This window comes from Zalophus californianus, chromosome 5, assembly GCF_009762305.2.
Source record: "Zalophus californianus isolate mZalCal1 chromosome 5, mZalCal1.pri.v2, whole genome shotgun sequence".
Classification (NCBI taxonomy): Eukaryota; Metazoa; Chordata; class Mammalia; order Carnivora; family Otariidae; genus Zalophus; species Zalophus californianus.
In genome coordinates, this window is record NC_045599.1 from 142,510,415 (window position 1) to 142,534,076 (window position 23,662).

Genomic DNA, 23,662 nt, shown 5'->3' on the forward strand with positions numbered 1-23,662 from the left:
TTTGCAGGCAAATCCTTGGAAAATTAATGTGAATGCCCTGCCCTGACTCGGGCTGCTCTTCTCTCCCGGAGGCTGGGCAGATCCTATGCTGGCTTGGTCTGGGGTCTCCCACACACTAGGGAAGGCCCTGCGGCTGCCCCTGTGGGTGGAAATGACGTGGTTCAAGACTGTGAAAGCCCACATCCAAGAAATGCAAGTCACCAGGGTGGCCCTGAATTAATACAGTTTCTTGGGGACCTTTTAAATGATAGTGTTCCGAGGACGAAACCAGAAGCCACCTGTAATTATTTCTTTACTTTGGAGATGAAGTAGAACAGAATCCGCCTGATCCATCTGGTCACCTAAACCTCCCTCACACTGGACTTCTGCGTGTAAGCCTGGAGAAAACACTGACATGACAAGGCCATGATACAAAGAATGTGAGAAGGAAAAGAAGTCCAAGTACCAGGCAGGGGAATTAAACTTGCCTCCTATCAAAAAAGTCCGTCTCGAAGATAAAAAACGTTCTGAGGATGGATGGTGGTGATAGTAACACAACAGTGTAAATGTCTTTAATATCACTGAACTGTACATTTAAAGAGGATTAAAATAGTAAATTTTATGTTATATACATTTTGCCACAATAAGAAAGTCTTGTACTGGTATTCATCCAACCCCTCGGTATGGCCACATAATGGTCAAAATGTAAGAGAGAAATGTATTCTAAAATCAGAAAGGGACAGGGGTGCCTAGGTGGCTCAGTTGGTTAAGCCTCCAACTCTTGATCTCAGCTGGGTCTTCAACTGAGGATTGTGGGGTTTGAGCCCTGCACTGGACTTAAATTTTTAAACAATCAGAAAGGACAAGGACATATGTTTGCATTTTTGCTATAATTTTCTCATCATTTAAAACATACAAGGTTAGAAAGTCATTAAATGCTGGTATCACACAGGAAATTCACCTCCAAGTTACTGTTGGCCTTTAAAAGTCGTGCTAAACTTATATACACTTCCTTCCAATTAGTTTGTTATTCATTACACAACTGAATTAAAAACAAAACAAGACCAAAAACACCCAGTGCCTCCTCCCTTAAAATTTTGTTTGGATGCCTTCCCAGAACATAGCAACTATTTAAAGGTCTTAATTTTTTACTTTTCCTTGTATCAAACTGTCCTTTTTTTCACAATCTGTTCTCACCCCACCCTGCCCTGCGCCCCCAAACACAAGGTTATGGATAAACATAATTGATTAATATGTCACAGAGCTATAGGCTGCCCATGCCTGGGAAAAGCTCTTCCTCTCAATCCTGGGCTGATGTGGAAATCACTACATTGGGTAAGGAGATGCAAGGTGAGTGGTAATTTACAAATGCCAGGTAGGTGCCTGGACAGCCCAACTGGAAGCATAAGTCTAGAGCAGACAGTCTACGAGTATCACCGTAGCCTGCTGCAGTCTGTCATCACGTCTGCTTGTGAACACAAAGGGTGGAGTTCATTTCTTCTTGGTCCCAGTAATAGATCATGGGGATAACTTTCGACAGGGTCAATGAAATGACAGGAGTTATACAAAATCATAGATGCTTCCAAGCAGGAATGCACTATAAAGATCAAGGAAGAACTCCTATTTCAAAAAAAGAAAAGAGCTCCTATTTCATGGGGCTATCAAGGTAACACAAAGCCCCTTGGTCTGAGCTGATTGCTTTCCAACTCTTCAACCAGAAAACGAAATGACAGCAGGTAGAGTACAACGTACCATTGGACGTACTGATTATCCTCAGTACCAAAGAATCGGGATGTTATTTTTATATACCACAGCATTGAATGTCCCTTATTTTACTTACAGTAGAAACAGTATGAAAATGGGAGAAAACGTTAGCATAAAAAATGTTAAGTAAGTCACTCTTAGAACAGATTTGTCCCTTTGAAGTAGTATACCATTGGCCAGGGTTTTAAAAGTTACTTTGTACTTACTGAAATTCAAAACAGACCAGCAAAATACCTTCAAAATAAAGATTAACAAAATAAACTAGAAAAGTATTTCCAAAGTAAAGATGACCAAAAATTAGTTACCTTGAGTACATTAGTTGTCAGTTGTTGTTCTAACACATTACCAGAAACCTAGTGACTTAAACCACACAGACGCATTATCTTACAGTTCTGTAGGCTAGAGATCTGGCACGGGTTGCCCCGGGCTAAAATCTGGAGGCTCTCGGGAAGACTCTGTTCTCTTGCCTTTTCAGCTTTCAGAGGCCACCCCCATTCCTTCCGTCATGGTTCCTTCCTCCATTTTCAAAGCCAGAAATGTTGTGTCTCTCTCCGTTCTGTATTTTACATTTCCCTTTGGCCCTGACATTCTTCCAATTCCCTCGTCCCCTTTTAGGGGCCCTGGGGATTATACTGGGCCCACCTGGAAAACCCAGAATAACCTACTTCCAGGTCAGATTAGTACCTTAATTCCACCTGCAACCTTATTCGTCTTTGCCACTTAACCCAACATATTCACAGGTCCTGGAGATTATGACATAGGCATGGTAGGGGTTAGGGTGGCATGATCCTAGCTACCACACATTAAATACACATGTAAATAAATACACCACAGTTTAATGTTTTGTAATAGTTCAATAATTGTCATCCGGTTGCCTTCATCTACAGAATTAATCTTTTTTATCCATATAAAACAAATCGGACCAGTCAGATGCAACAGTAATAAAAAAATGTAAAGCAATATAAAACAAACTGTACAACATTACAAGGTAGTGATTATTTGTGTGTATGTGTCCATATGTGTATATATAAAACTATACAATGTATACACATGTGTATATGTGTGTAAACACACACACACAATTTTACAGTTAATCAAGTCGTTCTAGAAAAATCAATATACCAGAAAGATTCCAGGGAAGGTAATGCTTCTAAAATAAGGCCACGCTTATGAAGATCCAAAATCAAAGACAAGGTTCCTAACGAGAACATCGAGGTTAGAGAAAAAGTCTTTCCCGGTTAGTCCTTTCCCCCTTTTTCTCTCGATTTTTTCCTGGTGTTCTACTGCCCAAATTCACTGTCCCTGTGCCCTGAAAGGCCTGCTACCTGTGAAATGACCAGAGCCCACATGAACGAGGTCAAACCACCAACCCACAAATATATTTATTAGTGAGGCTGGTCTGGAGGAAATTGCTGGAAAACAAAGGATATCTGTGCACCCCTGCGTCCAGGGCACCTGCCCCTCCATTGAAGAAGGTCCTGATCCTTTCAGTGGCTGCGATGCTAGCTTTGGTTGTCCAGCCGGACTTTCCTTGAAAGTAGGACCACTGCCATTGGCGAGAGCTGGTACCCAGTCCACACCGGACTCAAAAGATGGGAACGTGGTAGTGGCGGTCATTCTCCGTCAGCAGGGAGATCTCTGGCCACTCCCTGGGCGGCAAGTCTGGGTAGCAGACCTCGAAGTCTCTGGAGTTAAACTTGAACAGTCTGAACACTTTCATCTTTATTTCAAGGGAGTACCCAAGAATAAACATATCGATCTGGAGAAGAGATGAAAAAGAGGTCACAAACCAAACCATGAGAGACGATGGACTCTGAAAAACAAACTGAGGGTTCTAGAGGGGAGGGGGGTGGGGGGATGGGTTAGCCTGGTGATGGGTATTAAAGAGGGCACGTTCTGCGTGGGGCACTGGGCGTTCTGCACAAACAATGAATCATGGAACACTCCATCAAAAACTAATGATGTAATGTATGGTGATTAACATAACAATAAACAATTTTTAAAAAAAAGAGGTCACAAACACACATTTCCAACTCCCTGTCCCCCACCGGAGGAGGGAGCATGTTCTCCTGCAGCTTATGGAGTAATGTGCTTATTTACAGACCCACGCACAAACCACTGAGGGGCTACAGACACGAACAAATGCCCATGACGTGGAAGGCAGGGGAAGGCAGAGGAAACTCTTTGTAGACTAGCATGAAAAATTTACAGGGAAAAGCTGTTTGGGAAAAAAAAAAAAAACCCAACTAATAAAAAATAAAGGAATGCTCAGAATAAAAAAAAATCACACTGTTTTCCAACTAGTTTTATATCCATTTTTTATAAAAATGCCAGGTAATTTTGTGCACTGCCTAAGAGAGCAAAGCCCAACAAAACCTCTTTACTATGGGGATAAAAAAGTATTCTCTGGATTTAAAAAAATTTTTTAAAGATTTTATTCATTTATTTATTTGATAGAGAGAGCATGCATGAGCAGGGAGAGAAGCGCAGAGAGAGAAGCACAGGGAGAGAGGGAGAAGCAGACTCCGTGCGGAGTATGGAGCCTGATGCGGGGCTTGATTTCACAATCCTGAGATCATGACCTGAGCCAGGATCAAGAGTTAGCCGCTTAACTGAATGAGCTACTCAGGCGCCCCTGGATTTTAAAATTTTTCAGTAATTTTTTTTAAGTTAAAGTTCATTTACTGTTTTTAGTCATCTCTACACCAAATCTCTCACGACCCTGAGATCAAGAGTTGCATGCTCTTCCAACTGAGCCTGCCAGGCACCCCTAAAATTTTTCAATAATGTCTATTTATCTTTAGTAAGTAACCAAGTACTTTCCCAAACTTCATCTCATTTTCCAACAGGACTTCCTCCTGGTTCAACTCTGTTGTGGGAGAACCTGCCACCATCTGAGAGGCAGAGTTAAAGGTTAGAAAGGCTTCTCACACTGGGGCCCCCTGGTCACGGGGCTGGGCAGACGCACAGCAAACAGCACGGAGCAGTGAGGTTTCTCGCTCTTTTTTTCCTTCTTTTTAAGGGTTTAAGATAAAACTCTCTTTGCAGTGGGTTTTATCACCGCTGAAAGTAAACTCCAAACACCTGTGTGTTCAAGGACTGCCAATATCATCCTGAATCAAACACAGGATTCTTCTACCCCCATTACCTGCTCTAGTCCACATGTGTCGCCCACAGAATTCAGGTGATTCATCATGAAGCTTAAAGGGTCAGATGATGTTTCCCGGGAAAACAGGAGTTGAAAAAGACTGGGAATGACCTTGTTAGTCTTCATTTGTTCATAAACTTCAGTGACTTGATATAGCATGATAAACTTTAAAGCTTCATACAGTTTATATTCCAGAAGAACATCAGAAAAAAGGATGTTGCACATACTTCCTCTCTTGTGATAATCCTTAATTCCACTAAATTCAGTCCACTAAAAATACAGATGTAAAAGGGAAATTTACAGGGGAAAGGTGAATTCCTATACCATGGCATAATTTTTCAAAGTACTTATAAAAATAAACCAAAGATTAATAGAGGGGAACTTTTCATTTTATAGCTTTTGACCCTGATTTTTTTTAACCACAAGTATGTATTACTTTTACAATCACAAACTAGTTAAAATGAAACACTTTTCAAATAAGCACCACCAACTAGGTAAAATGCCACGCAAGTTAGTTTCCTAAGACATCTTAAGGTAGTTGGGTCACACAGAAGATAATCCAGAGACAAACAGTACTAACTAGCATTCCTTCATACTCACTTACCAAACACAGATTAAAGCACTCACTGAATCCTGACGACGACTATTGACATATCAGTTTTACATGAGACTATGGCACAGAAATGTTATGGTATTTACCATGGAGGATTCATTTCAACAATCCAAAATCTGCGTCTATTAAAAGGCAGGAAAAACTCCCAGTTCAAATTATAGCATCTGTGCTGTGCCCAGGTTATTAATAGGGCACATCCCAGAAGTGCACTTCTGAGTGCGCTGTCTGCACCTTGCACCCCCATCTTTTGAGGGGAAACAGGTACGTGATTGTTAAGGTTTCCCAGAGAGCCCACAAAGGTCTCCTTAACCCATATTGGGCCTAATTGTCATGTACAACATTGCTCGTTCATTACTTGGAAGGCGAACAAAGAATAGGAAAGCCAATCGTCAGTTCCTAGAAGAGACGTTCCTGGCCACATGTCCTCCTTATGTGGCATCAAGTGACATGCCTGACAGAGGAGAGTTGCTATATCTGGGGGGCGCACTTTCATTCCTAGTCTCTTCTTCTCCCAAACACTCACCTGTGTTTTCAATAATTCCACACATTTACGTAATTTTCCAAACACATTGGAACCTGTATACTTCTCAGGACCAAAACTGTATTGCTGGATCCAATTACAACCTTGTGAAAAGAGCAGCTTTTCAGGAAGCTTGAAAAGGAAGTAGATGCCAACCATGATTAGTACCTCAACACTTAGGACACACAATTTAGAGTACGTCATCACGGTGCATGATCTTATCTCACTTAGCAATCTCTGTTTAAAAACACGATAACAACAGTTAAATAAAAGCATATAGTTCCTTTTAGATTTGTGGATTAAGTGATTTGGATCGGACTTTTAATTTACTATTTTACAACTGACAAAAACCTACATGAAGATTATGTCTATGGAAACAATCTTTCTGCATAAAACACTTCCCAAACTGCCTGGGTATATCCCTTTAGAAATGATTTTTACCCAAACAATGCTAGAATACCATAGTACGTCAGGGAGCACGCAGGCTTTAGAATGAAGCACCCTGGGGTCCAACCCTCACTCTGTCACTTACCAGCTGAGAGGCTGCACATTATTTACCCTCTCAGCCTCATCTTCCACCATAAATCAAGGACAATACTATCCATTCTACAGGACCCTTGTTGGGATTTAATGAGATTACGGAATACTCAAGCCTCTGATCTAGTGAAGGGATCTAATCCATTTTCCCGCCCTGCTGAGCTTGGGGAGCCCAGAGGCTCGGTTGTATTCTCTGTCCTCAGCAAGTAGCAGCAGGCCTAGCACAACCCACACACTTGACAAGTACTTGCTAGATAAAATGAAACTTTATATTTACTTGCTCCTCCATCCTTAAACGTACATCCTAGATTAAATATCCTACATTCAAAATAAAAATTCAGGTTGTTCATCAAGAATGTTCTGCCTTAGGGCGCCTGGGTGGCTCAGTCGGTTAAGCGACTGCCTTCGGCTCAGGTCATGATCCTGGAGTCCCAGGATCGAGTCCCGCATCGGGCTCCCTGCTCAGCAGGGAGTCTGCTTCTCCCTCTGACCTTCTTCCCTCTCATGCCTTCTCTCTACCATTCTCTCTCTCTCTCCATAAATAAATAAAAATCTTTAAAAAAAAAAAAGAATGTTCTGCCTTAAAAAAAAGAAGAAGAAAAAGAAAAAAAAGAATGTACTACCTTACACTCTTAAAATGAAAAAAAAAAAAAACAAGGCACAGACCGGGAGAAAATATTTGCAAATCACATATCTGATAAAGCACTTGTACTCGGAATGTATAAAGAACTCTCAAAATTCAGTCAATAATAAAATAAAACAAAAAAATAAAAATAATTTAAAAATAAATAAATAGGGGTGCCTGGGTGGCTCAGTCATTAAGCGTCTGCCTTCGGCCCAGGTCATGATCCCAGGGTCCTGGGATCGAGCCCTGCATCAGGCTCCCTGCTCAGCGGGAAATCTGCTTCTCCCCCTCACTCTCCCCCTGCTTGTGTTCTCTGTCTTGCTGTATCTCTCTCTGTCAAAAAAATAAAATCTTTAATAAATAAATAAATAAATAAATAAAAATGGGCAAAAGACTTGAACAGACACTTCTCTAAGAAGATAACATGGATGGCAAATAAACACATGGAAAGACACTCATCCTTCCACACTAGGGGAATGCCAACTAAAAGCATAGTGATACCAGGGCACATCTATCAGCATGGCTACAAATAACCCCAAATCAATCCTGATTAGAATGTGGAACAACTGGAACTCTTACTCATTACTGGTAGAAATGCAAAATGGTGGAGCCACACTGGAAAACAGATGACCGGTTCTAACCTACACCTACCACATGACCCAACAATCTCATTCCCAGGCATTTGCCCAAAAGGACAAAATCCTGTATGGAAATATTTATAACAGCTTTATTCATACTTGTCAAAAACTGGAAATAATCCAGATGTCCTTCAAGTGACGAACGGATAAACAAACTGCGTCATACTCATGTCAAGGAAGACCACTCAACAATAAAAAGGAATGAACTACCAATTCACAGAACATGGATGAATGGCAATGCATTTTGCTAAATGAAAAAAGTCAGATTCAAAAGGCTACACGCTGGATAGTTCCACGTATTGGACATTCTGGAAAAGGCAAAATGATAGGGATGTAAGACCTATCAATGGTGACCTGGGGCTAGGTGTGAGAGAGGGTTGACTATAAAGGAATTGGGGGGAGTCTCTGGAGCGCTCTATGTGTTTGTCAGAACTCCAGTAAGTGTAGAGTAAAAAAGTGAATTTTAGTAGACCGCCTTGCCTTTGAAGGACAGATGCTCTTCTTGAGAAAAGATGGTGACATTAAAAACAGACAAGACTGAGTAGGACGGCCTCTCTGAGATGGACGGGGTACGTAGGGCCTTTGAAGGCTCCTTCCATCTCAGGACACACAGAGCCGCCCACGGAAGACCCGGCCGTCTGCACGGCAATGCTTGTCAACACGTTGTTCCCCCACGTCTCCAGTGTGTGGACGTACCTTAACAATGTCCTTCTCTTTCATCCAGGATGGAAAGGAGAGGCCCTGGCTGAATATCTGGAACAGCACTGACCTCAGAGCGTCATAGTTATCTCTTTTTACTAGTCGGACACATTTAATGTGATGCCGCCAAAATAGCTCTTCGTAAGCCTGTCCGCACAAAAAGAAGAATTTGGTTTTCAACTCCTCTGGATGAGAGAATAAGCAAAATGAATTCACTGCCCTGCCAGTGAGGCGTGACTCCCAAATCAAGTGGACAACAGAAACGAAAACAATGCTAAATTACGAATGTGACCACAGGCCATTTTAAAGTGACTTCTGTGTGTACTGAGTCCAAGTCCTGCGCTTTCAGTTGATAAATTCCTGGAAGCTCAGGGCCAGGGAATGTCATTTAGGGAAGATGATAGCTACAACTGACCACAGTGGAAAAAAAAAATACCATATACATTTAAGACCATGCTAAAAAGTACTTGAAACAAAACTTTCTCGCTGCTGACAAGGCTGGATAGCACTGCTGGGAATATTTACCAAGACTGGTCCAATGGGCAATTCTAGAAATCCTCGAAATCTTTTACATCCAGGTGCCTAATCCCTCCACGGGCAGAAGTCTCCCCTGCATGTGGAGATGGGCCAGAGGCCTAGCGGGAGGAGCTGAAAAGAGTGCCACCCTCCAATTTCCTGCAATTACAGCCTCATTTACGTCTTTGACCAGGTCCTCAAAGGCCCTCGCTCTATCTAGGTGACAGCCCGAAGCCAGGGTGTGGCAGCTGCTTGGCTTTGCCATGAGAACCACAGCCGTTCCTCACGGCACATCTGGGGTTAGCGGATCTCTGGGCTTCGTAAAGCAGAGTGCAGTGTTTGCTTCCTGATTTTCACACACACGTTCTGCACCATCCGTGACCTGTGTCAGCAGACGCACCTTCCTCATCAGCTTGGCACGTGGCGTCTCTCCTTTCCACTCTCTCGCACAGTAACTGAGCAGATCAACCTCCGCCTCCACGCTGAGGTTCCCTGGACCAAATCAAATAGAAAAGGTACTTAATTTTCCCTTTCCTCACCCTTCTCGAACCCTCTCTGCACCTTAGAAATGACATATGAAAATATTTACTTTTGAATTTTCTCTGCAGATATCCAATCCACCTAAAAGATAAAGGGAAAAATGATATCAAAAATCTACTTTGAACAGCAAGGGTCTCTTGGTGAAACTGGAAGCTGATCTGACCACCTACCATTTCAGCCAGTGCCCGAAATCGCAGTGCATCCTCCTGAAGTAGCAGAGGGCGGCCACCAGACATGAAGCTGCCAACATCACTGACCCCTTTGCTATTCTCCACACGGTACCCAAAGTTTGGCTGGTGACTAGCATCCAGGAGTGAACTTGGTCACTTCCTACAAGAAATTAATAATAAAAAAAAAAAAGGCACATCACAATTACACAAGTCTGCTTTGTTTAAGGGGGAAAAATATATTGGCTAATTTTACCTGCAAAGTGTCTCTCATTGATGACATAAATAGTTTTTATTTTTTATATATTTATTTTTTAAAAGATTTTATTTATGTATTTGTCAGAGAGAGAGAGAGAGTGAGGAGAGCACAAGCAGAGGGGAGAGGCAGGCTCTCCGCTGAGCGAGGAGCCCGATGCAGGACTCGATCCCAGGACCCTGGGATCACGACCAGGGCTGAAGGCAGACGCTTAACCGGCTGAGCCACCCAGGAGTCCCTGATTACATAAACAGTTTTTAAAGCATTCAAAAATTCAATCTGAAAGTTAAAGAAACCCCTGGTTCCCCTATAATCGATGTTCTACGTAAGAATATCTTTGTTCCACAGAATTTACCAGGAATAACCATCAAGAGTATCAGTTCCAGAATCCCTGGGACCCGTTCAAAACCTGCCTCTATCTACTACCCTGGCTGTGTGACCGTGGGAAACCTGACTTCTCTCCTCTGAATTGTCTTGACTGTAATATTGGGGAAAACGCGGACCTCACTGGGGCAAGATGGAATGGGATGATTTCCGAACCAGCACGGTGCGCCCGTGCACTGTGTTGTGTATCTGTTGAAGCCAAGAATGGTTCCAGGAATTCTGCTCGACACCAGGGGGCCTCCAGCAATGCCACCGCCAGGCACTTCTGCCCACTTGGATATTCTTAGATCTTTATGAGCCATAACACATGGCATCACCTTCACACACACAATGAGGGACCCAAACAGCAGGCTTGACATCACTTCCAGGAAGTGGACCCCTCAGAAGAGCAGTGAGGTAGGGACAGGCGTGCTGCGTATGGTATACGTTCCCATACCTGATGTGACCAGGGAGAATGAACGGGCCAGAAACCTCCAACTGTATACCTACAGTATTTTACTATGGGCAGCAGATTCCCAATTGTATTATGCTTGAGCATGTAAAACGCTGAAGTACAAATGAGGAAGAGAACTTTTGAATAGTGGCCAAACCTCCCGGGGTTCATTGTGAAATCATTCCCTCCCTGGCACAAGGTTTAGTAAAATTCCAGTGATTAACTGGAGTAAAAGCCTCAGCAATTCAGGATCTGCAATTGTAGCATTTTTTTTTTTTTTTGAGTCGGCTCCACACCCAACGTGGGGCTTGAACTCACAACCCCAAGATCGAGTCACGTGCTCCACCACCTAAGCCAGCCAGGCACCCCAATTTCAGCATTTTTGACCATATGGATATTTGATATACATTTAAACTCTCATAAGGAAAGAATTTACCAGCAAATAAATTTACCAAAAAAGAAAAGAAGAAATAAAGTTACCAGTAAATAAGAATAGACATACTTACAATGACTTAAAAGGGCATTTTCAAAAACAGGTACTCATCTGTCTAGAACAATTCATTAGCTGTTCATTACATATTTACTCCTGCCTAGCTATTTAGTAAAACTTTTTGGGAGTTGTTTAAAAATGTAAACCTATACTGCCTTTACATCTATAAATAAGATTTTTATTAATTCAGAGTGATTTCCCAACTGTGACAATTCTGACCTATGCAAGTACTTTTAGTAAATCCTTAAACTCAGCAAGAACTAGAATTTTGTCTAGGTGATACATAATTTCTTTTCATGTATTTATAAACATTTTCTAGAAAAATGGAATATTACACATGATTTTGCAGTTTGTTGTTTCTCTTCATACAAAGTAGACATCTTTTCATATCACTACATATAGATCTACATTCTTCGTTTTTTTTTTTTAAAGATTTTATTTATTCATGAGAGACAGAGGAGGAGAGAGAGAGAAGCAGAGAGAGAAGCAGGCTCCCAAGGAGCAGGGAGCCCAATGCGGGACTCGATCCCAGGACCCCGGGATCATGACCTGAGCCGAAGGCAGAAGCTTAACCATCTGAGCCACCCAGGCGCCCTCCATTCTTCTTTTTAAAGAATGCATATTATTTCAGTATAAAGACAGACCATCACATATGTACGTAGTCACTGCCTTACTAATAAACCATTGGGATTGTTTTCCATTTCTCACTCTTAAAAACATTGCTGAGACAGACATTATCCTCCAACGGTCCTTGTGGGCTCAAGGGTAGCTTTTAGGATAATTTCAAGAACAGGAAACTCTGGATCAAAGGGTGTGTACATTTTTAGTTTTGACAGATATTGCCAAAGTGCCTTCCAGAACAAACCATCAATTAACCCCCCCATCACATGTCCCAAGGGCCTGCATTTTCCCTCAATCCCGGCCCTGGGTCCTGGTTGTGATTTCTCTCTGTAGTCTGCATTTCTGTAGGAACACATTCACATTTCTTCTTCCGGGAAGAGACTTATAGAGCGTCTGCCCATTTCCCACTTGGCTGGTGCTCATTTTTGTGTGGACTTGGAGGGCTTGAAGTCACTGAGGTGGGGTCTGGCTGCTGCTCCTCCATGGGGCACCCTGCCCTCATTTGTCCCAGACTCTAACCAACCCCTGGCATCCTTTGAGTTCCTGGCAGGCCCCTTGGGGCACTTGATTTGAGACCCCCTAAACCAGTTGCCTTCTCCTGAGCATGAGCCTCTCTGGCAGCTGCCTGGGGCCTCCACGGGATCCTCTACAGATTATGGCTCACCTGACCCCTCCCCCCCACATACACAACACACTTCCCTGGCCCTACTGCTTTTACCCTGAAATTAAACCCCGCCTCCAACCCAAGAAAGGGAGATAGGATCAACTTATCAGAAAACAAACACACACATGAGGGCTCAGTATGCCTCTCGCGTGCAAACCTAGAAAACAAGTTTACACTCCTGGCCTCCCTCTACCTAACTGGCACAGTTTTTGGTCAAGTGACTTAACCCAACAAGGGCCCGGGGGCATAATCATCGGGGCTGCTGTGGGCGCCAGGGAGCAACCTGGGGGCGGGACCCCAGAAGTCCCACAGGAGCAGCTGCAGCTCATAGACAACTCTGAGGGGGTCATACAAGGTACGCTGACATTCCGAGGAGTGGGGTTTCTTCATCTAAGGAGAGGAAGTGCAGTGCTTTAGTAGGAAGCGTATGGCTTCATTGGTCGCTAAAACACCTACAGTTTGAGTTTTGCTATATGCCAGAGCCATGCTACGTGCTCCATAGGAATTCATTCCCTCATGCACCTGAAGACGTTCCTCCACCCGGGGCCCCAACCCAGCCCTGCTCATGCCCTGGTGACTTCACCTCCCTAAGCTTCTGTTTCTCAGCCTGGGGATGGCAACAGTGCCTGGCACCCACGGAGTGCTGACCGCACGCCAGTTCCCACAGAGTAACGTGGGGGATGGAGCAGGTTCTGCCTCGGGAGCCGTTGTGAGGGGGAGTGGAAATGTTAGAGAAGCGCTGAGCATGCCATCTGGCAAACCCCGAGTCTCCAAGTCCATGTTCGTTATTATTTGTATTGCTATTAGTCCAACCACCCTTCTTTTGCAGATGAGGAAGCCGCACGGGAGAGAAAGATTGAAACATAAGCCGTAAAGCTGAGATTCAAAGCCAGGGCAATGTGGAGCCTGAGCGGCAGGCCCGATCCCTTGGCGCTCCTGCCTGTGAAGTATGCCCCTGAGTCAATCTTCAAATCCAATTTGCTACGGCAAGTGGAATTAAGACCCCTAATAAAGAGACTTAAAATCCATCTCCCCGCCCCCCCCCACGTGTCAATAACTGGATTACAACTCAAAAACACAGCCATAGACGAGAACACCACAAATGAGGTGCCTCGCGGAAAACTCTCATCAGCCCGACTTGGATGATCTCATGAGTCAAATCTCATCTCCCCAAATACAGCAGAGAGGGGATAAAATTTCCCATGTCAGGACCTTCACTAGGGTCCCCCGTCCGCCAGCCCACCGGGAGGATTCAGCAGTGACCCGCCCAGCCTCCCCTCCGCTATCGCTGGGGCGATGCTGACCCTGGCAACCAGCGGGAAAAGATACATAAAGTGGGTCGAGGACAAGGAGAGGCAACATGGGGGGGGGGGGCGGGTTTGGCAACGAAGCCTCTCCTGTCCGAATTATGGAGTTGGTTCTCACCCATGTTCGTCAAGAGAGAAAAAACAAAATTTCATTTTAGTACTTTAGGAATGGACCACTTGGGTGGTGGCTGAAATGGGGCCACCATGCACATCTGTCCTATTGGAAAGTGGATTACCTAGGTCTCACTGCTCCCCACCCCCCAGTCTGCAGCGCGAAGACATGCGAGAGACCCCAGCCCACACAGTCGGAAGAACTCGCACTTAAGTGGCTCGGATGCCCTGGAGGAATGGCACCAGAGCCTCCCGAAGTCAACAAGGCGGCTATCTGAAAGTCAAATCTCATCTGCCACCACTCAAACTATATATGGCAGATAGAGACCAGGACTAGAAGTGAAAAGAAAAAAAAAAGAGAGAGAGAGAGAGAGAGAGAGAGAAAGCCACTTTTTTGCGGTAAAATTCTACTTAGAATTTTTTCCATTCTCTAAAATGTACCAAAGCTGAAAAAATTCAAACAGGAAACCAAAAGGGAAAAAAAACCACAACCCTGAAAACAAAACCAAAAGACACTGCAGGGCCAGAAGCAGGTTGATTATGCAGATGGCAGTCCCACCGGGGAGCCCTGGGCTCCTTCTCGTGGAAACTCCTCAGTGTCTCCTTCGCCCCCAAAACTTCCAGGGGTGTCCCGGGCCCAGAGAGGCCATCCCTTCCTGCCTCTACTTCTCTCCCAACCCCTTCTTCCCACACACGTCTGTCTACACAGCCAGCTGCGTCTGGCTGATGATTTTCTCCTGAAGCAGATTAGGGGATCCCCAGTGGGCCATGGAGGGGGGACATTAGGCCCGAGCCAAAAGCTGTAAAAGGCAATTTAATTCAGATGCCTGAGAGCAGAGGGAGTGTAGAAATATACGCATTAAAATCATCTTGTTAAAATTTAAGGTAAAAGATACTAAATTGAATTTAATGCCTACAACGGCTCTTCCATCTGCGTGCATCCCGTGTTACGGTTACTCGGCAGGACCCGGGAGACAGAGACTTCCGGATGGATCAGGACGCAGAGGGGCCCGTGGGAAAGGTCCCAGGACAGCCGCACACTCTGTGTTGAGGGCAGTGAAGGGCTAGGGGCGGCTGTGACCAAGCGAGGGACACAGCCGTTTCAGAGGTGTTGGTAAGCTTCTCACACTTTTCTGAGCTGAGTCCCAGAACACTGCCCCCTTCGAAAAAGTGAATGTGGCTTTCAGGGTTATTCTCAGCAAGGGCGGGAAATGCTGCAGAGAGGTGCGATCAGAAGCCAAACGGTACAGGAGACACAGGCGGGTCTGGCAAGGCCTTCCTTCCCCCGCCACCAGACCCTCCTCAGTTGTCCTTCCTCCCCCCACGCTAGGCTGGGCGCTGGGCTGGCAGGATGGGAAGCGGAAAGACATCTGCTCTGTCCTCAAGGAGCTGGCGGGCGGGTGGCGGGATGCCCTCCTGTCAGGGAAGGCTACTAGTCGGCTTGTCCAGGCCCACAGTGCTGCAGCCTGCACTCCGCGGGCTCAGCACACCCTGGTGTGTGTGTGGGGGGGGGCGGGGGGTCTCTCTGCAGGGACACAGAATGACGCAAGGCCTGGAGCACCTGGGTGGCTCAGTCACTGAAGGGGATTGCCCTTCTACACGACACCTTTTAAGTCTTTCACGGAATCACAGAATGCTTTGGGTGAAGGGGCTGGAGCTCCTACTTGTTCTCCAAGGTCCAATGCACACCAGCCCCCAGCGAATCCCTCCCCTTGGCGCTCCCTCTGCGCTCCATCCAAGCTGCAGGTCGGTGGGGTGTCTCCATGACCGTGTCCCCTGCCGGCTGGAAGACACCTCTGAGGTGAAAGCTGAATCTTAAGTCACTGTGGACCTGGACACGGGATGGGCTGTCGCCTGCACCCTTCATCTCTGGGATGAAGAACCTGAAGCCCAGGGAATGCGAGTAGAAGTCCGAACTTGAACCAACACGTTCTGACTCAAGGTCAGTGCCCTTTGAATTAACCTCCAAGCTGCCTTCCTGGAGCAGTTCTCTTCCAAGAATTCAAAACAATCAACAAGCACAGACATAAAAGGCAGCCATCATTTGCACTGTGCCTGCTTTTCCCCTAGATTAAACATTCCTGTGGTCTCAACCAGTCCTCATAGGACACAGTCTCGGGGTGGGTGGCGGGGGGTCTCTTCATCGTCAGGGTCACCCTCCTCTGAATCCACTCCACACTTACAGTGAGGCCAGGGGACAGAACCCAATGTCCTGAGTATGACCCACCCAGGAGACGATGCAAACCCTTGACCACTCCTTCATTCTTGGTCAGGCCTCAGCAAGCTTTCTGTATAGGGTCAGAGAGAAAGTATGTTAGGCTTCCCAGCCATCTGGTCTCTGTCCCAAGTTCTCAAATTGGCCCTGACAAAAAGCAACCATGAGACAGTATTCAGCGGGGCTGTGTTCCAAGAAAACTTATTTACAGACACTGAAGTCCTAATTTCATATAGGTTTCACATGTGAGGAAATGGTATTCTTTGGATTTTCTTCCCCCCAACCATCAAAAAGAACGTCAAAACCATTCTTAGGTGGCCGGCCATCTAAACACTGAGTGGCGCCAGATTCAGCCCAGGGACTGTGCTTTGCCAAACCCTGTTCTAGATGATTCACTCAAAGGATGCATACGGCCTGAGACTGTGTTAGTTAGTATTGTATAGCTGCGAAAGAAAAAGCCGTCAGCTCGCATTAAGCCTGCCATCAACTTAAAGCCCTTGAGACCTGTTGCTGGAGTATGTCTCCCCAACCTCTGAAGGGAGAGACACAGACTGGCGCTTTCATCCCAGCCTTCTCAGATTTCCAGCTGGAAGGGCTTTCCTGGAGACTTGGCCCCAGCCCTCTCTCACTTGACTCCTTCCCGAGGGAAAGCGGCTGGTCTGATGGCAGGTTTGGAAGAACCCGCTCAGCTCAGCCTCTCCTCCCTTGCCGGCAGAGAGGTGCCCTTGGGCCTAACCTTTTAGAGGTGAGCTCAGTTCGGGCATTGCTCAGCAAGCCCATCTGGTCACATAACTAGGACGTGTGGGTTTTTTCACTGAGCTGACATTTAAAGTCTCTGACTCTGGGGCACCGGAGTGGTACAGTCAGACGCTCGACTCTTGATTTCAGCTCAGGTGGTGATCTCGGGGTTGTGAGATCAAGCCCCACATGGGGCTCTGTGCTGGGCGTGATGCCTGCTTAAGATTCTCTCTCCCTCTCCCTCTGCCCCTCCTGCTCATGCGAGCTCTCTCTCTCAAATAAATAAATCTTTTAAAAAATTAAAAAAATAAAAATAAAATTCTCTGACTCCTGTGGCTACCTTTCAGGTTGAGAACCTGGGAAGGGAAGCAAGGGGGTCAACATGCGTGCAGGCTCTGTGCTTGAGACCCTGGAGCTGACACGTGTCCCCACTAAACTTCGTGTTCTTGGACCTGGTTCACTGCCCGCCAGGACTTTGGGGGCACGCTCTCAACTCTTAGACCTTTAAAGATTAAGCCTGTCTTCCACCTCCCAATATAAATCATTTATGAAATGTGACCGAGAGAGAACTAAAGGTACACTCAGATGAACCACTCTTCGTTTCTGCCCTGCAGTGATTTTTCCATTAATCAGACCCATTTGGGCTCTGTCCCTAATGGTTACTAATCCTTCTAATTGGCTTCCCTTCCCCAAACCATTTCCCACTCTGATTTACTGGTTAAGGTATTTTTTCTTTGTTTGTTTGGGTTTTTTGTTGTTGTTGTTGTTGTTGTTGCTTTTTTACATTCAATGGGCGTGTCATCTCCTATTTAAAAATCTTTCTGGCTTTTCTTATTATTTTTGGTTTTTTCTTTTTTTTTTTAAGATTTCATTTATTTATTCGACAGAGAGAGCACAGGCAGGGGGAGCGGCAGGCAGAGGGAGAAGCAGGCTCCCTAATGAGTAAGGAGCCCGATGCGGGGCTCCATCCCAGGACCCTAGGGTCATGACCTGGGCGGAAGGCAGATGCTTCACCAACTGAGCCACCCAGGTGCCCCTGGTTTTCTTACTTGTAGGAAAGACTCGAATCCTAGCAGCCAGTGAAGTGGGCTGGAAAAGCCTCTAAACAAGGTGTGAGAGAGGTAATGGTGCCTCACCTACCTATTGCCCCATCCTAGCCAGAAACCACGGAGAGCCGGTTCTTCTGGAACCGGGAACCAGCCGCATCATATAACCCACAACTCCTAGGAACCAACTGAGAAGTCGAGGTGGGCCCACCCCTGATGGCGGCACAAAGCGGAGCCTCCCTGGGCTCCCGGCGTCTTCCACCTCTCTCCTCTCAACGGACCCATGCACCTATGTGGTCCTTTAGCTCTGCTCTCCGGGAAAAGAAACCAGTGGCTTCCAAGACACTCATCAAACACTGCAGACACTGTACTTGAGGTCTCTGGACCAGCAGCATCACTACCGCCCGGGCACTTAGGAATACAGATCCGCGGGCCCCACGGAAGCAGTGTCTGTGTTCTGTAAGATCCCCAGCCACCCACTCGCACGCCCACGCCTGAGGGGCACTGGGATGGAGCCGATCTCCCTTGCCCTGGGTCCACCTGTGCGTTTTCTGATTTACTGGTTAAGTTCCCAGGTGATTCCGATGTACTGGCAGCGCCGAGACAGGCCACCGTGGAGTACGGGCTTCCTCCGCCCCGGGCCCTTTTGTAATCTCAAATAATATACCATCACATGCCAAGTAATTTCCGAAATTCCTCTCAGGAGAAATCATGCCAGCTAAAGTCTCACTGGTCACGCCCTCCAACCACAGTGAGTGTTGCCTGTGTTTTGTGCCTCTTTCCCTTCGGCCAGTAGGAGGGGTGATGTTTACCAGCCAGTGGTGTCCGGCGGCTCAGGGCTATGCCTGTCTAAGAAGGGACTTGGCTGAAGTTCGTATTAAAGGAATCCAAGTATTCCTGTGGCCTCCAGCAAGGGTGACCAAGCAATCCTGGCCTGCCAGGGACTCTCCCAGTTTTAGCACTAAAAGTTCCGTGTCCCGGGACAATCTCGTGCCAGACAGGCCGACGACGACGGTCACCCTCCCTCCAGGGCCCCATGCGGGCTGACCCTAATTCTTCCCTCTTCTCTCCCCGCTGCCTCTTGCTCAAGAGGACTGGCTGTCAGTTCCTCCCTGAGCACCCACGCCGGCCTCCCGCCTGAGCTCTTTCTTCTGCCTGGAACACCCTCCACTCTACTCAGTCTCCAGCTGTCAGCTCCAAGGTCACTTCCTGGGGCAAAGCCTCTGACCCGTTCCCACCACCTCCCCACCCCCAGGCTTGCTCAAGTCCCCATTACTCGCTGGGCACACGGTGTCCCTTCCCTTCACAGCACTTAGCACAGTTTACACAACCATGTTTGTGTTTGATCAGGGTCTGTGTCCCCACGTAGGTAAACATCTTAAGGACTGGGATTGTGTCTGTTTGCGCTCGGCTTCCTTGGTGCCTAGGCACCGAGTGGACGGTTAATAAATATTTGTTGAATAAGTAAAATGAATCCACGTAATCAGGATCCAGGCCTCGTGTCTCCGTAACAGACACTGCCGGCTTCCCTCAGTATCCATTCTCTCTTCTTCCACAGAACTAGAGTCCTGACTTTACCGGGATGCATGGCTACCCAAACAAAGGCTACGTTCCATCCTCCCTAGGTGCTGGGTGGAGCTGCATGAGTGAATTCTGACTAAGCAGCATTATGTGCAATTTTCAGAGCGGGGTGTCTTCCCTGTCCTTCTTCCTCCCTCCTCGCTAGAATGTGAGTGCCGTAACTCATGTCTGGCAGCCATCTTGGACCACGAAGGAGCTAGTCATGGGAGCCACGCATGGTGGACATGAAGTAAGGAGCTGGACCCCTGCCACCATGAAGCCCATCCCAGCCCTGGAGAGCCACCTTTGAGCTGGAACATGAGAGAAATAAACTTGATTCACTTATTTGGGGTTGTTCTGTTATTCTGCCATACGGAATCCTAAGAGCCTCTACCTTGGTGGTCACCCTTCTCACTTGGAACCTATGTCAGAAACAGTGAACCACCAGTGTTTTCTCTTCCCTCAACAACACTCATGTACACACAAAGCAGGAAATGAGAACGTGAAGTGGTCACCTAGTGAGATGGCTTCAAGGTAGAGGAATGAGCCAGCACCAGGGACTCGGGAACCCACAGTCTGGTCCTAGAGAGCTGAGCGACTCTGGACCTCAGCTTCCTCCCCTAGGAACAGACATAAGGAGGCCAGGCCCTCAGCTGCCAGGTCCCTTCCTCCACTAAAGGCCTCTTTACGGTAACTGGTTTCTGTGTTGTGTCGAAGGAATTGTCACACTGAGGCACAAGGCACAGGATTTTAAGTAGTTGTGAAACAACTGAAGTTCAACTACACTTAAAACATTACCCACAACTTGCACCACAGGAAAGATGCCCTGAACACAGGCAGCAGTTACATGAGGCCGTGACAAGTGCCAGCAACCACTCCCGCCGTTAGAAGTCCACGCTCACTTCTACCGATCTCTCACAGCAGGGCTTCCGAGGAGGGCGACCAGCTTCCAAAAACAGCAAGAATTTTTTTTTTTTAAAAAGGGATGGTGGAGGAGCCTAGGAGGGAGGGAGGAGAACTGTACCTTCAGAGGTTACAGACTCCACATTCTGAACTAATCAACCGATGAGGCATACATGGGAGAACACACTGGAATATTTAGAAACCAAAACAGAGGGAGACACCGTGGATAACACTGACCTCATAAACCCTCTCTCAGGTCAAGTGACTTTTCTCTCTACTTCAGACTGCCGGGGAAGGAAACGATATGCCCAAGTCTTACACTGCTGCAGGTGCAGAGCCGAGGGACCCCGAAGTATTATGCTAATACTGCCACGGGCTACAGTTGCTTTTTAAGGTAAGTGGCCAACTGCATCCTTAGCTACAAACTGAACTCCAAGCTCACTTTTAAAATGCCAAGTGAGATGCCACAGAGCTGATCTCTCTGCTGGCATCAGTACCGTCCGGCCCTCTATATCTACAGAGATGGTGGCCGATGACACGTGGCCCATGCCCACACGGGCTTGTCACCTCTTCCGTGTCCCTTTCCTGTCAGCTGTCCTGCTTCCTCTGGGGCATTTCGACCTGCCCCAGTGGCCCAGAACACACGACTTGGAAGACACAGAGCACTCCCTTTTCCTGTCACTCTAGAGACCTCACGGGAAAGGTGAGGTCTTCCTGTCACGGGTCCACAGATGTGGCCATGGTGTACCAGGCGTTATGCGAAGACCTAGGGGACAGGTCTCTCTTTACCAGGCAAGAAGGAATTTAGTTCACTTCTCCTAAATTTGGGGGACTACAGACTCCAGGGCTGAGAGGAGAGACACAAGGTGTTCAAAGACCACTGCCTGATGAGCTCCCACCACCAGCTCCCTTGCCCACCTCCGCTGCGGTTTGTACCCCCTGCAGCTGTCCCAGGCCTGGAGCGAGCAGGGCGCTCAAGTCCGCTGTACCCGGAACAAGAGAGGGCAGTGTGCTTCTCTCCTTTTGACAGTTAACCCTTGATGTGGAATCAGATTCCACCTCTCTCTGGATGGGGGGGAGGGGGGTCTCTTGAGGAACCAACTTCCAATTACATTACTTTTCCCTCTGCTAGAAGTCTAACCCTAATATCCATAAAAGCCACTACAGGGCAAGCAGAGAGAGAGCTAATACAGTATTTTAAATTACCATATATCTACCATCCAACAATCCCACATAGACTCAAAGTCATTGATACCTGGTTAAATCAACAACAAAAGGCTAACTGCTAAATTCTTAATTCGGAGATTCACAGAGCATAGCATTTTATGTGCTACGGTTTCTAAGATTTTTTTTTAAAGATTTTATTTATTTAACCGACAGAGAGAAAAGAGAGAGACAGAGAGAGAGAGAGAGCACAAGCAGGGGGAGCAGCAGAGGGAGAGGGAGAAGCGGGCTCTCTGCTGAGCAGGGAGCCTGAAGCGGGACTCGATCCCAGCACGCTGGGATCATGACCTGAGCCAAAGGCAGACGCTTAACCAACTGACCCACCCAGGTGCCCTGGTTTCTAAGATTTTTGTTTGTTACTTGAGAATCCCAGCAACAGTGCTACCAGACAACAGTCCTTAGTCTCCTAGAAATGAACATAAGCATTTTATCATCCTCTTATTTTAAACATGATGCCGCCTGTCTCTTCTGGGTCCAATGAAATGAGAAAGTAGTAAAATGGGGTGTAACCAGAACAAAAGATTACTGGCAAAAAAGCGCATTAACAAAACCTTTTCTCTGTCGATTTATTGTGAAATAACACTTATCTGTTCTTCCATTAAGTTAACTGCAAATCAATAAACATATAAGAACCTCGATTCTGAGAGCATACTGTTTTAAGTAACTGCACATTTACCAGAGATTTCAAGTGGACAGAAGAAAAAGGTCAAATCCACGGGCCCAATAACTCACTCACTCCTCTCAAGATGACGCAGGGGCTTTCATAGCTAAGAAAAAGCGACCAAGTATGTGGGAAGTTTTAGCTCGATCATGAAGACTTTCTCATAATCTCACTTCTGTCCCCCAGACCTGTGAGTTATGTGGAGCAACAGCAGGGTATTAAAATGATAACCCAACTTTAATTGGGAAGAGCTGAAATGTGGGAAGGGAACCCGGAGACTAGAGTGCTCTCGGGTATAATCCTGAACTGAGTTTCAGGAGACAGAAGAGGTGGACGGTGAAGAATCGGTTTTGGATGGAGCCACGCTGCCAGGCTTGAATCCTGGCCACCACTTACTAGCTGGAAACCTGGAGCAAATTCCGTCAGAGTGGTGGTTGTGAAGATTACCTAAGACTATCCATGGGCTGTGTCTCCGTCGAATGCCCACTGTTTTCCGTGACAAGGACAACTGTGGTGCTAGAGACACAGGAGACAGCACCCACCCACACCAGGAAGCCAGGTGAAAGGTCATTTTCAAGTGCATAACTGTGCCAATCAAGGATTTCTCCTCAGCTAAAGCACCTGCTACTAAACTCACATTGTGTTTGGCATCAAATCCATCTCACAGAAATGTGAAAGTATCAAAGTGGGGCTGGCAAAAAATACCAACTACAGACCATTTGGTTTTAAACATTCTGTTGTGCGTGTTTTTAATTGCAGCGTTGGGGTTTTGCTTATTTGTTTTTGTTCCTAAGCCCTCAAACTATCTTTTAAAGATGGAAAATATTTCTCTTGAAGATTACAACTAGCACACAAAGAACCCCAGCTACTCACTCCTCTCCTCCTTGGCACCCACTGACCACTGCCAGCACCCCCTCCACCCATTGTTCAGGTCCTGGAGAGCAGAGTCTTTGACGGCACTGGTTCTGGAATAAGATCACAATTGGCAGCACCCCTTAGCCGTCCGTGTTGAGGAGGGAATGTATGAGCCTCACAATCCTCACCATTCTTCTTGCCATGGACCAGCTCTCTGGCCCTTCGCCATTCTGATTTGCCCACTCTCCCTTTAAACACAGAGGTGCTCACCAGGTAAACTCACCTGTTTACCCAGTGTGGTACCTAGGACTGCCCAAGGGAACGGGGCAAAGACTGCATTCGGTGGATCAGAAACATCTGCTTTGTACATAAAGTCATCCTTGAACGGCTTTGGAATAATATATTCCATGGTTTTGAGGAACACATCTTTTAATTAGTAGAAAAGTCT

At 46.5% G+C, this 23,662-nt stretch overlaps 1 protein-coding gene across 2 annotated transcripts in view; it reads right to left on the reverse strand.

The window, feature by feature from the left end:
- Nucleotides 1-11: 11 nt before the first annotated feature.
- Nucleotides 12-23,662, reverse strand: part of OTULINL (OTU deubiquitinase with linear linkage specificity like) — a 32,174-nt gene continuing 8,523 nt past the window's right edge. For both annotated transcript variants that reach the window (XM_027606426.2, XM_027606427.2), the window contains exons 2-8: nt 9,750-9,909; nt 9,629-9,660; nt 9,440-9,531; nt 8,521-8,670; nt 6,028-6,156; nt 4,892-5,161; nt 12-3,502 (exon numbers count right to left, since the gene is read on the reverse strand). In XM_027606426.2, coding sequence (XP_027462227.1) covers nt 3,329-3,502; nt 4,892-5,161; nt 6,028-6,156; nt 8,521-8,670; nt 9,440-9,531; nt 9,629-9,660; nt 9,750-9,909 — 1,007 coding nt within the window. In that variant the 3' untranslated portion in view covers nt 12-3,328. The remainder of the gene's footprint in view (nt 3,503-4,891; nt 5,162-6,027; nt 6,157-8,520; nt 8,671-9,439; nt 9,532-9,628; nt 9,661-9,749; nt 9,910-23,662) is intronic.